Raw genomic sequence first — 17,261 nt, forward strand, 5'->3', positions numbered from 1 at the left:
ATGAAAAACACTTAGCGTCGTGCTTGGCCCAGCCTATGTACTCAAGAAATGGTAGCTGCTGTGATTATTGGTGATATGGTGACAATTTAAAATGGTAAAGATAAAGAAATCCAATTCCTGGGCTACAATAATTACTTCTGATTCTTTCTGGCTAATGATTATTGGTCTTCTAAGGCTGTTGTCAGTGCAAAACTGGGTCCTCGGTTTACAAATAAATGCCCTGAATTAGCAACTCCTGCTGGCCTTCCCCACTTCCCAGGTGTGAGGGAGGTTACTTGGCTGTGCCCCAGAGGGCACACAAATAATGACATGGCTGGGCACCAAAAGCACTTTTTTTCTTTTAAGGCTGACGCTACAGAGAGGTAGGGATGGCGAGATTATGCTGGCTTGGGGAAATGCATCTGGACGGGAAGCTTTTATGATTGTAACACTTTGAAATATCTGCTGAGTAGACTGTTAAATGGAGAGAGATTTCAGAGGTACAGAGAGCTGGTGCAGTGAGAACAAATTTGTGTGTGTAGTAAGGAACAAAACTGAAGAGAGAGAGAGCAAAGTCAGACCCATGTTATGAAAATGGGTTATTACCAACCATAATAGTCACCTAATCTGAACTTGAGCCAAAAGATAAACCCAAAGGTATGAAGCCCTCACAAATATATATTTGTCCCTTACTTTCTTCCATCCAGGTCACGTGCCTTTGCCTCCAGGCCTCCTCTGCACACCTGGGCCTCTGAGCAGACCTAGTCCGAAGCCAGGCTCTGTGCTAACAGAGATGCCACAGAATGTGTGAACAGGTGGAAGGCAGATCCCAGCGTATTTGGAAGGATGTCATTAATTGTTGCCTTAGTGCGGATTGGGATCCCAGGGAAGAGCACTGTCCCATCTTCAAGCCTCCAAGCACAACCTCATGATGAGAGCCAGCCCCAACTTGCAAAATCAGCATTTTGTGTTTTCTCTACAAAAATATAATTATTCTATCTAGCCAAAATAGCAGAAGCCTTCAGCCCGGTTTATCTAGGAAGGGTAGAATCCAAAGAGCTAGGATGTCAGGCCCAGACTGCACCAGCGAGTACACAAACGTGTCAGCCTTCACACCGGCTCCTGGTGCAAAGAGAACCAAACAGGTGTGCTTTCTGACTTCTCAGTCACGTCCCAGAAGTTCTCAGAATTCAGGTCCCAGGCAACTCCCGGAACTATAGAATCCCATGTGTCCCTCTTCCCGGACACATGAAGCCGGGACAGGATTTCATCCAGAACTGGAGCAGGGGGAAACAGGAAGCGTTGGCAAAGGGGCCCGTGCACTGGGCTTTCAGTTTACCAGCCTGGCCTTGGTAACTAAAGCACAAAGGAGCCTAACCACATCAGGCTGTCCACTGGGCGGGCCTGGAGGCAGCCATGCGCGTGGCTCTTTGCTGCTGGCCAGGAGAGCTGGCTGACACAGAGCTGCCTCTCCCGCCCAGTCATGGCTGCCTTGCCGGGCCTAGTCTCACTGCTGGGAGAAGACTCCGCCTGAATGACATTGTAGGCCCTCGGGGAGGCTCCGCCCTCAGCTCCTTGCCTACAGACGCCTTATTGATGAAGAAAGTGGGCACGTGAAGGCTCAGTCCCTAAGACTCTAACCCCCAATTTCTATCATCTCCCACACTCACTCCCCTTAACAAATTATCCTGGCCTATCAAAAGAAAGTGTATTGGGCGCCTGGGTGGCTCAGTGGGTTAAGCCGCTGCCTTCGGCTCAGGTCATGATCTCAGGGTCCTGGGATCGAGTCCCGCATCGGGCTCTCTGCTCAGCAGGGAGCCTGCTTCCTCCTCTCTCTCTCTGCCTGCCTCTCTGCCTACTTGTGATCTCTGTCAGATAAATAAATAAAATCTTTAAAAAAAAAAAAAAGAAAAAAGAAAGTGTATTTTCCATGCAAGGTTCCAGGGGAGATAAGAAGGGAGAAAGAGCGCTCTTGCTTTTCCTTTTTTTTCCTAGAGAAAAGATTTAATTTTAAGCCAAAACACATGATCTGTGTGTAATGAAAACAGTTGTCTTTAGAACATAAATGATGTTTTATTATTAGTATTTTTCTTCTAGTTGCTAGATGTAAAAGCATTTGGATGGAAAGTACTTCTTCTGCTCTTTATTCTGATTTTTACCAGAAATCTCCTTGTACAGCCTTCCTTCCATTTTGCAAGATAGACTAGGAGCAGACCTCGTGCCCTTAACTCTTAGGGGTATGACAAGGAGAAAGTAGTTTCCATAAATTGACTTTGGTTGCCTGCGTAGAAATTCAACTCAGGGAAAGCAAGCCAGAGTCTCTGTTTTGTGAGCCCATTTGTTTGTTTTTTTTCATTGGTGGGTTTTTTGTTTTGTTTTGTTTTGTTTTTGTTTTTGGCTAAATTTAAGAGTTTAAAAATAATTTTTAAGTATTTATTTAAAATAAAATTCAACTTTGGCTAATGAGGGGGAGGGCGCTGGGAGTTGTGTTTTGAACTAACTGTTCCTGTGCTTCAGATAAGTGCTTTAAGTTGTTTGCTCTGTGGAACTAATGGATCTGGAATAATCTAAACAAGGTTTTTCATGCAGTCCCCATGAGGACATGTTGAGGTTGAGAAACCGTAAAACACACAGAGCTAACCTTCCTATTTCAAATCCAAACCTGCTAAGGACTGTAGTATAGCTTTACATTTCAATACTTTTATACTATCAACTATGCTAAATATATTTTTTATCTATCTTATTATGTAAGAGCCTCATTTCTCTGGGAAATCTTGCTAAACCATTCTCTTCAACATACCCTTACTTAGAAAGTCAAGATAAAATAAATTATACTGTAGGTCAATGACCCACCTATCCCTAATTTTTTAATCCTTTTCCTACTACTCTAAACATACACACACACACACACACACACACACACACACACCCCTACACATATATACACGAATACACACAAACACACCTACACATCTATACATACACACGTAGACACACATATACACTCATACCACTCACAGTCCCCATCAGGGATAAATCTCCCTCTCATCCAAGGGTATGCAACTTTTCAGAATCTCAGCCAGAATTTAAGCCACAGTTCACTGGCCATGTTAATCCCAAGTTCTTTCCAACAGCTGATGAGCAACTGTGTCAAGGACGCTCTCACACTATACAACTTTCGTCCTAGTGCCAAAGAGACCAGCCTGAGAAACAGCTGTAAAGAAGGAGGCGTGTGTTGTCTCCCAGCTCATCCCTTCCCATAGCCTGTGGTGTCCTTGTTGCTCCTTGCTGCCCAGCACCCGTCCCCGAGGGGGATGCTCACAGACCTCCACACTCTGGCTCACCAGCCCCAAGCACCTCAGCCTACACAAAGTCATTCCTGTCTTCTTCCCCCTCAGCCACAGACCACCTGGCTTTATGTCTCTTTGACTCATAAACCTTGTTCTCAGCTGATACCTCATGAATAATGAGTAAATAATGAAGTACTCACCCAAGTAGCAATTCTAATATAAGAAAAGTTTGCCCATTTATTCCATTGCCCTCTGTTCCCCTCACCATACTCATGCTCCTACCTCAACCCTTTTGACTACTCGGTTCCCTCCTTCCTTTCCCTACGCATTAAGCTTTTACCCGTTCTTCAAGATGGCTAGAAACACCACCTCTACTTTGAAGGCTTCTGTGATCAGCCAGAGCAATCATTCCGTCTTCTGAACTTTTAGGGAACCCCATGTGTACTCTGTGCATATAACCCACACTGCTTTGTCATACAGGTTTTCAGTCATGCCTCTGAAGCAGGAGTCATTCCTTAAACACGTGTGCATCCTGCATAATGTCCGGCATAGTGTTTTTTATATATAATCAATACTTATTAAATATGAATGGGATGAATACAGGAGACCAAAAAAGAAAAAGTACTCAGATGGTAATTTTGAGTCTCCTTCTGGCCTGAAGATAGGAACGACATCATATTATTAATCATTATATCCACTCAGTGCTGGTAGTGCTGGTGGCAGATGGCATGCCTCTCTAGTACGTATAGAGTAGCCACCCAGAGATGGTTTTCCGGGCTCATGGAGTCAGTCAGTCAGTGAGATGGGACCTGGGAGGGCTGTGTCCCATTCTAGCACACTTGCTCTGTCCTTGCAGGGGTGGCCTTGAGTTGGGGCAATCCTTGGCTTGCTCTGCATTTCTGTTCAGGCCCCCATGGCAGCTGACTGGGCAATTCCCTTTCCCCAAACTCTGCTTTCTCCCCCTGTAAACTTCCAGGCCTCTCTTTTCCATTCAGCTCAGGCCCTGCAGATGTTTTAAGTCATCGAGCACATGATGCTCTCTGGAGAGTGGGGTAGAGATGAATAACTGGATGGCGGAATGTGAACTTGGACATGGGGCTTCTCTGATTTCTTCAGTGTTTTCCACGTGTCTTCTTTCCTCCATGATTTCTTATGTTTGTTTGTTTGTTTCTAGCTGAGCCAAGATGTAGGAAAATATAACCTTGTTTTTTGTAGAGAAAACAAAAATAAAAGGAACCGATAGGCAAACACATCAATTCAATTCGACCCATTCTTGTTTCCATTTTTTTATATTATCGTGAGGTATTCATTCTGCTTACAAAATAGAAAAAAAAATGCTTTCTGGGTTTGAAAAGAGTTTTTCATTTCTGGGTTCATGACCTTTTATCTCTTTTAATGGTGGGGAGAAAAAAGCTAGACCCTCATGTTTTATAAATGTCACCCTGGAGGTCCAGCACATTTACGATGTTCTCGTGGCTCTTCATGTAGTTAAGGAAAGAAGCCAGGAATATGGGAACGTGTTTGAGACCTGAGGAAGACTCCCCCCAAACATAAGACAGCCCTGGGGAAAGGAAACACAGGGTACGGTGGTTCAGAATAGGGTGATAGACAGTTTTCCACCTCACAGCCCCCCAAATCTCAGAGTCACCCAGTTTGAAGAATGCCGTCGGCATGCCTCCCTAGTCTCTTCCACCATGAGTTGGGGAACCATCCGGGTCCAAAGAGTCATGGTTCTTTGGGAATCTTCACAGTGTGGGTATTAGGCCTCTATAGTGTTTTACTAAAGGATCATTTTAAACCTCCCTAAGCCTTAAAACCCTCATCTGTAAAACGTGGATAATAAAGGACCTATCCACAAATTACTTAATCTAGGAGCTGGCACATCCTCTGCAGCCAATGCCCAGATGTTTCTGCTATAGTACAAGAACCAATGGCCTCCAGCAGTCTGCAGACCCTGCAGATGAGCCCATGGATGGGATACTTCTTGGAAGTGATGCTGCTAAAACACTTGCTTGCAAAATATTTGTGTTCCAGCTTATTGAATCTATCGAGCACCTCACTTTGACTTAAACCATGGCATGATTTTTGGAACAATTCATCCTTTTTGTTTTTTTTACCCTCCATTTCAGGAACACTCAAGAATGGACTCAAGAATGGAAAGAATGCCCTGATTATGTCTCTGCTGGAGAAAACAGCTGCTACTTTAATTCATCTTATACCTCCATTTGGATTCCCTACTGTATCAAGCTAACCAGCAATGGTGGCATGGTGGATCAAAAGTGTTTCTCCGTTGAGGAAATAGGTAAATCACAGGTTTGTGTTTTATTTGACATGGCTTTAGATTAAATAAGCAGGGAAGCTTCAGTGTCCAAGAGTATTCAAGTAGGAAAACTTCGTCATTGTCATCTAGGTGAATGGAGGTCTACCTCATAGGGCATGAGGTCAGCCAGTGAACAAGAGAGAGAAGGCGGGGGGAATAAAGGTTGGCTCTAACGTAAAACAACCTGGCAGTAAGTGTTGTCAAGAAAAGAATGGGAGCCTGGCAGAGTCTTTTCCTTGAGGAGGTCTTTCAAGCTGGTTTGGGTTCTTGAGTACCATAAGAGACAAACTCAGTGGACTCCTAAGATTCCTTCTTTCCTAATTTTTCAATATGATTGCATATTCAGATCTGAAATATGTTGACCTTTGATCCCTAACATCACTGTAATAAAAGCCAAGATTTTCTTTCTCACAAAGCATAATAATTCTGGAATTTTATATTTACAGAACAATCCAAAATCAGTTTAAAGACATGTTTATAAGATCTCAAGACAAACATTGGAGATAATCAGAGCTCAATGAGCTAAATGAAAGATGTAGACCAATTATCCCTTGCCCATCGTGTGGACACAAGGGGAAATGAAACAAAACAAAACAAACAACCATAATCGGAATATTTATGTTTATTCTATAATAGTGTAAACAGCAAAATAGAAAGAATGAAAGAAAGACTTTGAGCAGCTTATGTTGGTACTTCAGACTCTCTACCCACAAAATTTCATCTGTTATAGAAATTGCTTGGAGTTTCTCTGAGATGTGCTGTCCTTACACACTTGTGTTTGGTTTCCCAGGCATCAGCAGACTGGAAGAGGCTAAGAGAATGGGGCTAGAAGCTGTAGGCAGAAACAATAAATCTGATAGCCTGTCAAGGAGAAGAACAAGCAGAAAAGAGAACCTAACTGCATAACTTGGAGACACTATTCAGTGTTTGCCCCAGTGTCAATAGACTTAGCTGCTGAGTGGCTAAACCAGTAGTAGTAAGAATATCGGGTCAAGACCCATGTTCTAACCATGTCCCTGCCAATAGCCAGCCCCACTCATTTCTGTGTCTGACTTTCCTGGAAGGCTTGCCATGCCCTGGATTGCTGTGCGGGGTGTGGTGGCTACAGAATGAGTAAGATGTGTTCAAGTAGGGCAGTCAGGAATGTTAAGTAAATAATTGCAGTACTGCGTTTTAGGTGCTGGACTTGAGGTGTGTGGAGGGTGTAGTAAGCCAAGGTAGTGGGCAAAGGTACAATGATTGGGCCTGAGGGATGAAAAGCTGCCCAGAAATGGTGGCAGTTCTCTTGCTCCCTAAAGCATTGGTGCAAGTGCCAGGTATACCAGATGGACTGTGTCTTCCACCAACTACTAAGTTCCAGAAGTGACAAACAACACAGACCATTGAAGGAGCAGTTAGGTAGGCCTGACTGATCAGCCAGAGAAAGCATAAGGAGTCTTGTGTACCCCACAGAAGAATTTAGACTATATTCTACTGCGAAGAGGTGCATTTGAGGATATTTAAGAAGGGAAATGACCTGAGGATAATAACAGCTAACTAATGCTTACAAAGGCCTTACCTGTGGTTCGGTATAATAACCTTTTGAGAGAGGTTCTGTTATAATACCCATTTCACAGATGATGACATTGAGGCTCAGAGCATTTAAAGGCTAACTCGGAGTCAGATAGCTAGTAGGCAGAGCTGAGATTTGAACCCAGGCAAAATAGCTCCAGAGTCCACGCTCTTAATCTCAAAGTTATCCAGTGCCACCTATTGTTACTAATGCCTCCGGGAAATCCATCCTGCTAGAGCATAGAGGGTAGATTGGAGTAACACCGACTAGAGTTAGAGAGGTTAGAAGACTTGGTGATAATCTTTGTGATAATTAAGGCAAAAGGTGGTGATAGGCAGTTACAACCATAGCAGGGAAGGAGGGAGGGAGCTAAGAGAGAGAGACCACAAGGAAGGAGGTGAGCCTAGTAGATCTGAAGAAGACAATCACAGGCCTCAGCTTCCCCACACATTATGTGAGCGTTCTGCTACTACCTCACAGGGCTCATCTTTGGATTTAAAGTACTGTATTAGTAGACATTTGTTGTTCATTCTTGCATTCAGCAAATATTTATTGAGTCCCTTCCTTGGGCCAGGTACATTTCTAGGAGCCAGGAGCAGAAAATGTCTCCTCCCTTCCTGGGATTTTATCTCAGTGTAGAGAGAGACAATGCTCTGAGGAAAAATGACATAGGGAGGGAGGAGAGGAGTGCAGGAGAGGTTGTAGTTTTAATAGAGTCATCAGAACTGGCTTTGCTGAATAAAGAAAAACTTGAGAGAACAATGTGTCCATCTGAGGGATGGACCCTACAGCAAGAGGGCACAGCAAGGATAAAGCTCCTGTGGTGGGAGCATTCCCTTGCTCACTCGGGAAATGGCGCAGTGAGGAGGGAGCTGGTACAGAGTGAGCAAGGAGGGGCATGTAAGAGGCCACTTCTGAGGGATCTTTGAGGTAAAGCTATAGCACGCATGAAGCCATTGGACAACTTTGGCTTTCACCTGGAGTGAGAGAGGAAGGCTTTGGAGGATTGAAATGAGTGATATGGTCTAACTCAAGGGTGAAAATAACCAGTATGACCAGTATATTGAGGAGGGTATTGAGAATAGAGTGAAGGAGGATGGGGACCCCAGGAGAAGACCACCTCCGAGGCTAACGCAGTGATATGGGCAAAAAAGCATCATGGCAGGACTGGGTTGTGGAGGTGAAGGTGGCGAGCAATGGTTGGACTCCAGGACTGTCTTCAAAGTACAGCTGAGAGAATGTGGGGGTGGTGAGGGAAATGATGCATCAAGGAAGAGCTCACTCATTTCATCCTGGGCACCTGGAGGAATGGACCCACCATTGACAGAGAAAGGGAAAGTGACAGAGGAGTGCATTCTGAGGAGGGGACCGGGGCTGCCTAGGGATGTACTCAGTCTCGGATGCTTTTGCAACATCTTAGGGGAACTGTGGACAGCACTTGGCAGGATGTATAGAGGGAAGGGGGAGGCTGTTATTTTGCTTCTAACAGTGGTACAAGCCTTCCCAAAAAGAACCATGTTCCAAATCTTCTATTTAAAATAGAAAGGAGAGTTTTTAAGATGAAACATGAGTAGTAAGTTGAGATTTTCCCATCGAAAACATTTATATGTTTTGGTCTCTTAAAGGGTTAAGCTTCAGTTATCAGAATTCCTCCATCCCCAACAAATCCGGACGGGCAAAGCATGACTGTCCTGACGGTGCCATATGCAGCTCAGCTAATCTGAATATCCCTCTGATTTAATTTCCAAAAGTGATCATTATTAGTCATATTTGGATACCCTATTTTTTTTGTGTCCACTCTGCAAGGGCCAATATCACACTCCTTTACAGTAAGGACTGTTTTCACTCTGGTTGAGTGCAAGAGCTTCCCCTTTGGGAAGAGCTCCTCTTCCCAAAGAGCTCCTCACACTTACATGTGTAGGCAATTCTCTGGCCAACCTAGAGATCCCGACTTGGCAACGCTCTAGGTGACCTTGTAGACATGGTAAAAAAGAAAGTAAATTTTACTCTGTATCTGCAAGTGACTTTTGAGTAAATTTTACTCTGTATCTGCAAGTGACTTTTGAAAACATCAGTACTGGGACCCAAGGAGAATAATTCATGGGGAACTATCTAGAATGTAAATTTGGATATAGCTCCTAGCTTTGGAATCCATATTTCTTTCTCTTCATCAGGCTTTGGGAAGTTGTAGTCTCTGCAGTCCTGATAAGCAGAATACAGGTGATTTACTAGAGAATGTACCGTATGTCAGTAGAAACCAAGCAAAATGCTATTCCAGATTGTTCGCATGTGGTTAAGTAAGAGACAGAAAACCCTGACTCATCACTGTTTGAGAGAAGAGCACAGTGCCTTCTTAGATCTGAAAAAAATCATCACACGTAGCTAGGAAGACAACAAACTAAGGAGCATTAGCTGAGTGTTTGGAAGGATTGTTCTAGTAGCAATACAGAAATTAATAAGACAAAATCCTTGCCCTAGGTAATAAACAATTTGGAATAAAAAAGATTTCTCTATCCCTCGTTCCGAAACAGCCCCATTTTTAAATACTCTAGGTCTTAACTCAGTTTCTAGTTACATTGAATTCCACTGCCAAAATCCCAAAGCATTAATCCTATCAAGGCTAAAAGAAATGTAGGGGGCACCTGGATGGCTCAGTGGGTTAAGCCTCTGCCTTCGGCTCAGGTCATGACCCCAGGGTTCTGGGATGGAGCCCGTACTGGGCTCTCTGCTCAGCAGGGAGCCTGCTTCCCACCCCCCTCTGCCTGCCTCTCTGCCTACTTGTGATCTCTCCCTCTGAAATAAATAAATAAAATCTTAAAAAAAAAAAAAAAAAAGAAAGAAATGTAAGTCATGGCAAATCCTCAAGAAAAATTTGGGGTCAGATTTTAAACTTGAAAAGGAATTTTTCTGTGTAGGGGTTTTCTTCAAAGTTAAAAACAGATCATACTCTAGTCAAAAAGAAGTGATACTCTCTAATACAATGAGAGTATAATAAGACTATTGGAAGAATTAAGGGTATGAATAATAAAAATGCATAAAGTAATTGGTCTTTCAGAAGAAAGCCATCCATCAAAGGAAGCTGTACCTGTCCATGTCTCTGTGCCCTAACTCTCTGTTAAAATGCACAGTGCAACCGGATCCACCCATCGGCCTCAACTGGACTTTACTGAACGTCAGTTTAACGGGGATTCATGCAGATATCCAAGTGAGATGGGAACCACCACCCAATGCAGATGTTCGGAAGGGATGGATAGTCCTGGAGTATGAACTGCAGTACAAAGAAGTAAACGAGTCCCAGTGGAAAATGGTAAGATATTCTCCCATATGACATTTATTTATTTATTTATTTATTTATTTATTTTTAAAGATTTTATTCATTTATTTGACAGAGAGAAATCACAAGTAGATGGAGAGGCAGGCAGAGAGAGAGAGAGAGGGAAGCAGGCTCCCTGCCGAGCAGAGAGCCCAATGCAGGATTCGATCCCAGGACCCTGAGATCATGACCTGAGCCGAAGGCAGCGGCTTAACCCACTGAGCCACCCAGGCGCCCCTTCCATATGACATTTAAAAATGCTTCATCTTTTCTCTTTCGTTGTATCAACACCTCTCTCATTTACCATTAGACTGCCTTTTGACCTCAGGTCACATGTTCATGCTATAGACTCCATATTTTCTTATTTGAGGAAAACAGGCATAATCAGACATAATCAGTAAAATATATTCTTGGTGTGGGAGGCCGCAATAAGGCTTGAGACGAGGACCAAACCAGGCCCCGACTTGTGCCTCCTTTAAAGTCTGAATAACCTAACAAAAGGTTTAGGACAGGAAAAGTTGAGTAGCACTGAGAAAGGGTCTGTGCTATGTGTTGTTCGCTCGCCTACGTGACTTCCCACACGCTTGCTAAACAAATGAAGACAAGTTGGTTGGGGTCCTAAGTTCATGGCTGGTCCTTGCGGCCCTAGTTCAGCCCATAAATTACTTTCAGGTTTGCTGTATCAATACAGAACAATTGTACTGGCCTCAGCCATTTGGCGTCACGAGGTCTGCTTAAAGTCAAATGTGAAACTTATTATGGGAACTCGTGGTTGTTTAACTAGACACAGATGTATTGCTTCTCCTATTATCACTATATATGGCCTTAATGCTTTGAATAAACTTAGCACTGTTGGACATTCTCCTTAGTGCTCCTCCTGCCCCCATCTCTCTGCTTCTCGAGTTCTTTTCTTCATCCTCTTACCCTCACGTTCCTGGTCAATTTGTCGCGCCAGCCGCGACATCTTGGGATTCTGCCCAATACCAGATGCTTACATGGAGCTTCTGTGGGAGCCTAAGGAAGGAAAGGAAAACGATCTCCCCACTCATCCTCAGGACCCTGTTTACTCTAGCCACTTAAGCTATCTTTGGGGATGTGGCTGAACGTGGAAAGAGTCATGATCAAGGTCAACCGTGAGTTATGGCTAGATATTCTCCCACAGTTTTCGTTGCTACTACTTACAAGACCCCCATTAATGCTAGTTCATAAGTGACTCCAGGAGGGAAACAGAGGAAGGGAGTTTGTCCCCTAAAGGTTTCAGAAGAATGTTTTGTTACATATTTCAGGGAAGAATCAAACTAAGAGGTTTTTATGTAGGTGAGGAGCATGGTGGTGGTCGATCTCTGAACACCTTACCTCCTTGACAAATATATGAGAACTAGGCACTTAGATAGGTTCCACATGGCACACAGGTAGGAGAAAAACAGGATTATCTTGCTGCTCCCAATATAACTCATTCTAAACCAGTCTAATCACAGAGTCGTAACCCTGGCCAAGCCAAGTGGTTTCTGGCCAGTCAGCAGGTCTTGCCCTGTGGCCTGGCAAATTCACTCCCAGAATTTTGAGACACAAGCTATTGTCTGTTCAGGGATCTGTTGGAGAAGAAGCCAGTTTTGTCATTAAAGTTAAGTTTGGAGCAACTGTGAACATACCAGGCTTTGAGGTGCTGTTTCTAGCATCATTTTAATTTAGATATCTGTTCCATTAACTTAAAAAAGCCCAGTTGGTTGTTGAGTCAAATAAGACTTTTTTTTTAAAGTTTTATTTATTGATTTGATGGAGAAAGAGAGTGGACGTAGGGAGAGAAGCAGGCAGAGGCAGAAAAGGGAGAAGAAGGCTTCCCACCGAGCAGAGAGCCCAATGCAGGGCTTGATCCCAGGACCCTGAGATCATGACCTGAGCCAAAAGCAGATGCCCAACTGACTGAGCCACCCGGGCGCCACTCAAATAACACTCTTAATCTCAGGAAACAAACTGAGGGCTGCTGGAGTAGAAGAAGGAGGGAGGGAAGGATGGCTGGGTGGTGGACCTTGGGGAGGGTAGGTGCTCTGATGAGCACTGTGAAATGTGTAAGCCTGATGAATCACTATACCCCTGAAACAAATAATACATTCCAAACCTCAGTGACCATCACCATGCTCACCAACCCCGTGCGCCTATGGCAATGGGGAGAAAGCCAGCCCCACATTAGAATGGTCTTGATGAAGCTGCACATTTTATTAATGTTATTAAATCTCAACCTTTGATGACCTAGCTTTTTAGTATCCTGGGTGACGCATGTCAGGGATGCATAAGGCACTTCTGCAGGGTGCTGAGCTGCCCACAGTTGTCTTAGCAAGACACTCAGGTGGCTGAGTTGCCAGCAAACTGGCTGCTTTTTTGCACGGGACACCATTTTATCTGGAAAGAACAACTGATAAACTACTAGATGGTTATTCATAATGAAGTTGGCAAAGACTTGGCAAACATGTCTTAAAAAAAATGAGGTGGGCTTATCAATCCAAGAAAAACAGTCAACAGTAGTTGTTACCAATGAACTTGAGCTTTCAAAGGAAAATTGGAGTTTGGGAAGACTTGCATCAGACCTGAGCTTGAGAGTTTTCCAAGTCCTTGAAGACTTTTCCTGACAAGATGGATGGTGATATGAGCTAGAGTGATTTTTTTATATTATATGATAAAACATGTGAACATTTAGAAAATTTACATAACTCAAAGATCCAGTATTTTTCACTGAGTCATTTCCAAATGAGTAATATGTGATGTAACCAAAGTCATGAGTAAGGAAATGATCCATCCAAAGTGCTAGGTGGAAAGGTACAATGGCCGCTTTGATTGGGTTCAGCCGACAGCAGTGTTCCCACCATAGATACAGACCTCAACCCAGTGAAAAAGACAAATAACTTTTCAGTATTAACATGAAAACAGTCTTGACCTTGCAGACTCCCTGAAAGGGTCTCAAGGATCCTCAGGGGTTCCGCAAGTTCACACTCTGAGAACTGCTCTCTGGAGCACCTTGCACTGCCTTACGCATAGTAGGTATTTCAATATCTAATTGCCGAATAAACATTTGACTGAAACTTGAGGTTAGGAAGTCTTTTTTAAAAAATTAAAATAGAGGGGCGCCTGGGTGGCTCAGTGGTTTAAACCTCTACCTTCGGCTCAGGTCATGATCTCAGGGTCCTGGGATCGAGCCCCATATCGGGCTCTCTGCTCAGTGGGGAGCCTGCTTCCTCCTCTCTCTCTGCCTGCCTCTCTGCCTACTTGTGATCTCTGTCTGTCAAATAAATAAATAAAATCTTTAAAAAGAATTAAAATAGAATGTATTAGGGTGGGAGGTTGGGGGAACCAGGTGGTGGGTATTGGAGAGGGCCTGGATTGCATGAAGCACTGAGTGTGGTACAAAAACAATGAATACTGTTATGCTGAAAATAAATTTAAAATTTTTTTTAAAATAGAATGTATTAAATAATGGAGATTATTTGAAAATAAAATCTTAAGAAGAAAAAGAAGAAAAGCCACAGTTATTTGAAAAGGCTATTAAAATATCCCATCTTGGGGTACCTTTGATAACCTAGCTCTTTAGTATCCTGGGTGACGCATGTCAGGGATGGGCGCATAAGGCACTTCTGCAAGGTACTGAGCTACCCATGGTTGTCTTAGCAAGACACTCAAATGGCTGAGTTGCCAGCAAACCAGCTGCTTTTTTGCACGGGACACCATTTTATCTCGAAAGAACAACTGGTGGTTCAGTCAGTTAAGCATCTGCCTTCAGCTCAGGTCATGATCCCAGTGTCCTGTGATGGAGCCCCACATTGCCTCCCTGCTGGGCTGGGAGCTTGTTTCTCCCTCTCCCTCTGCCTGCTACTAGCCCTGCTTAGTACTCTCTGTCTCTGTCAAATAAATAAACAAAACCTTGAAAATAAATAAATAATAAAATAAAATATCCCACTTTTTCTTCACTATGTATCTGTGTGAGACCAGATCCTATTCAATGCACTTCAGCCAAAACAACACAACAGATGTAACGCAAATTTAATAGAGAAGCAGATGTGGCTCATTTTCTCATAGTCTATTCCTCGCCTTGTCTTCTCACAAGACTTTCAGGATCAAACGATTCCTAGCCAAGAAACAAAAGCAGAATCATCCCATTCCCTGTTGGATTTGGATGAAAATTGGTAAAATCGGAGAAGAACCAAGCTGTGTCTCTAATGGATCATGCACATGAGACGGCTCCCCTGTTTCTGCAGTGTTCCTATCCTGTTACTCTGTAAACAGCTCTACTACCTGAACAATAGGCATGTTTTATCAGGGAAATGATTTTTCTCTGTTACTATTCTTCTGCTGCAGTAGGTTGATTCAGTAATAAATACGTGCAACCCTTTGTTAGGAAACAAACAAAAACACAGAAGCAGATGCAAAACTACAGCCATCTGGTATTAAGCCAGCCATTAAAGAGACTGGTCCAAGTGTAAAAATGCAAAACAGTGTCTTTCTCCTCACAAAATTCTATGTGGTTTTTGAGAATACACTCATTTTCTTAAAAAATCAATTTAACATTATTTTAATTTTAAAATTTTTGTTTCAGTTTCTAAGTGGTCAATAGTGATAAGTATAACCCAAATAAACCAAAATCTTTGGGCTTCTCAGTAATTTTTTGGGGTGTAAAGGAATCCCGAAACAAAAAGTTTGACCGTCTAGGGAAGGCAAGGATGTGAATCCAAACGTCAGCATTGATAGATTTACTGATGATAGTTTCAACCCTGAAAGTCCAGTGATCTAGCTGTGTTTCAGTTGATGCACGGGTTCAAAGCTTGCACCAGCCCAGGTCCCTGGGAGCATAGGACTTAGTCATTGGCCATTCAAGTCTGCATCCCAGCTTGGTTTTGTCGCATTTTTTATCACCTCCCTGCTGAATCTCATTAGATCGTCCAAAGGGGTCGGTTAACTTCTACTTCACTTAACTTTCATAAGTGAAGTTACATCCTCTTGGCATTTCTTATAGCGATCTCAGACAGAGTTGTCGTGAACACCGAGAGTTCATCTGTAAGCATTGAGCTCTGCTGAAGAAATTTACACTCTAATTGGTTTATGAGCACAAGTGCCATAAGCTCAAAGAACAAGTGAAGTTTGTAAGTGGAGGGGGGAAAGTTACTGTTTGTTGCTTCTTTTTTTTTTAAGATTTTATTTATGTATGTATTTGTCAGAGAGAGAGAGAACACAAGCAGGCAGAGGCAGAGAGAGAGAAGCAGGCTCCCCACTGAGCAAGGAGCCTGATGTGGGACTTGATCCCAGGACCCTAGGATCATAACCTGAGCCGAAGGCAGTGGCTTAACCAACTGAGCCCCCCAGGTGTCCCAACTGTCTGTTGATTCTAATCAGAATCCAAGTTACCACTGACAATGTAGAATTTTATATCACTGTGCCTTTTTTTGAATTAAATGCATTTGGAATATAAAAGCGATACTAATGACGACGTAGTTGTTCCCAGCTATTTACCTGCTAAATCAAGTTAAGAATGTATTTTTTTTTTTTGAAGAAGTAATGGGTGACAAAGAACTGTCCGCACTGTATGGGCCATCTCCCGAGCACCCAGTCTATACCCGGATTGTGCTGGGCTTTGGAAATGCAAAGATAATGAAGGCACTGTTTGCTTCAGGGAATCTGCAGTGTAATATAGAAATTTTCACGGTGTAATACAAGTGTAAGAAGTAATCTGAGATGTGACTGTCTGTCAGGACGAAGTAGGAAAATGTGCCAAAAGCGACATCTTAGAATATCAACAGTCCTTGCACTGAGCATGGGCTGAAGGAGCCCACCCTCAAAGGCAGGTAGCAGAGTTCAGTAGGGGCCGTGTAAATGGAATCAGGTTTAGTGTGGCTGCTTTGGAGGGTGGAGGGAAGATAAAGAGGGGGCCAGAGATCAAATCACTGAGGTCCTCTTTTTGGTTTTGTTATTAATGAAATCTGTAATGAAATAATATTGGTTACAATAACAGAAATTAGGGCTTCAAAACTGGACACCTATGTTTTAAAAAAATATTTAGGGAATGCTTTAAAAAAAACCATCTTAGGCATGCAAATATAACATATGTTAAGATGCTTCAGGGGCACTTGGGTGGTGCAGTTGGTTACACGGTGACTCTTGGTTACCACTGAGGTAATGATCTCAGGGTTGAGGTCAAGCCCCGCATCGGGCTCCATGCTCAGCCCAGAGTCTGCTTGGGTCTCTCTCTCTCTCTCCCTCTGCCCCTCCACATCCCCCACAACGTGAGCTCGCTCATGCACACACTCAAGCTCTCTCTCTAAAATCAATAAATAGGGGTGCCTGGGTGCCTCAGTTAAGCCTCTGTCTTCAACTCAGGTCATGGTCTCAGGGTCCTGGGATTGAGACCCACATCAGGATCTCTGCTCAGCAGGAAGTCTGCTTCCCCCTCTCTTTGTCTGCCTCTCTGCCTACTTGTGATCTCTCTCTTTCTGTCAAATAAATAAAATCTTTAAAAAATAAAAATAAATATTTTTTTTCTTTTTTTTTAAAAGAAGCTTCAATGAAAGATACAAACTAACCATCCTATAGTACACCTGGGAAAAAATAGGAAACTGAGATGAAAGTAAATTTATTTTAGAAGCTGCAGGCCCAGTCTCTGACTTAAAACAAATTATAAGAATCCTCTTAATGTGAAAACTCCATGCTGTTGAAAATACAAGCTTTCCTCATTTTCTGTAAATGGGAGCAAAGTGTTCTATCTGAAAGCATACGAAAAAGCCATATTGAACACCTGCTTTGAGTATTTGATTTGAAGGAAAACAC

At 43.1% G+C, this 17,261-nt stretch overlaps 1 protein-coding gene across 4 annotated transcripts in view; it reads left to right on the top strand.

The window, feature by feature from the left end:
* The window catches only part of GHR (growth hormone receptor), a 270,645-nt gene that overhangs the window by 242,025 nt on the left and 11,359 nt on the right, over positions 1 to 17,261 (top strand). For all 4 annotated transcript variants that reach the window (XM_059173899.1, XM_059173896.1, XM_059173897.1 and 1 more), the window contains 2 exons: positions 5,399 to 5,571; positions 10,270 to 10,448. In XM_059173899.1, the coding sequence (XP_059029882.1) occupies positions 5,399 to 5,571; positions 10,270 to 10,448 (352 nt within the window). The remainder of the gene's footprint in view (positions 1 to 5,398; positions 5,572 to 10,269; positions 10,449 to 17,261) is intronic.

The sequence above is a fragment of the Mustela lutreola genome, chromosome 5 (assembly GCF_030435805.1).
Source record: "Mustela lutreola isolate mMusLut2 chromosome 5, mMusLut2.pri, whole genome shotgun sequence".
Classification (NCBI taxonomy): domain Eukaryota; kingdom Metazoa; phylum Chordata; class Mammalia; order Carnivora; family Mustelidae; genus Mustela; species Mustela lutreola.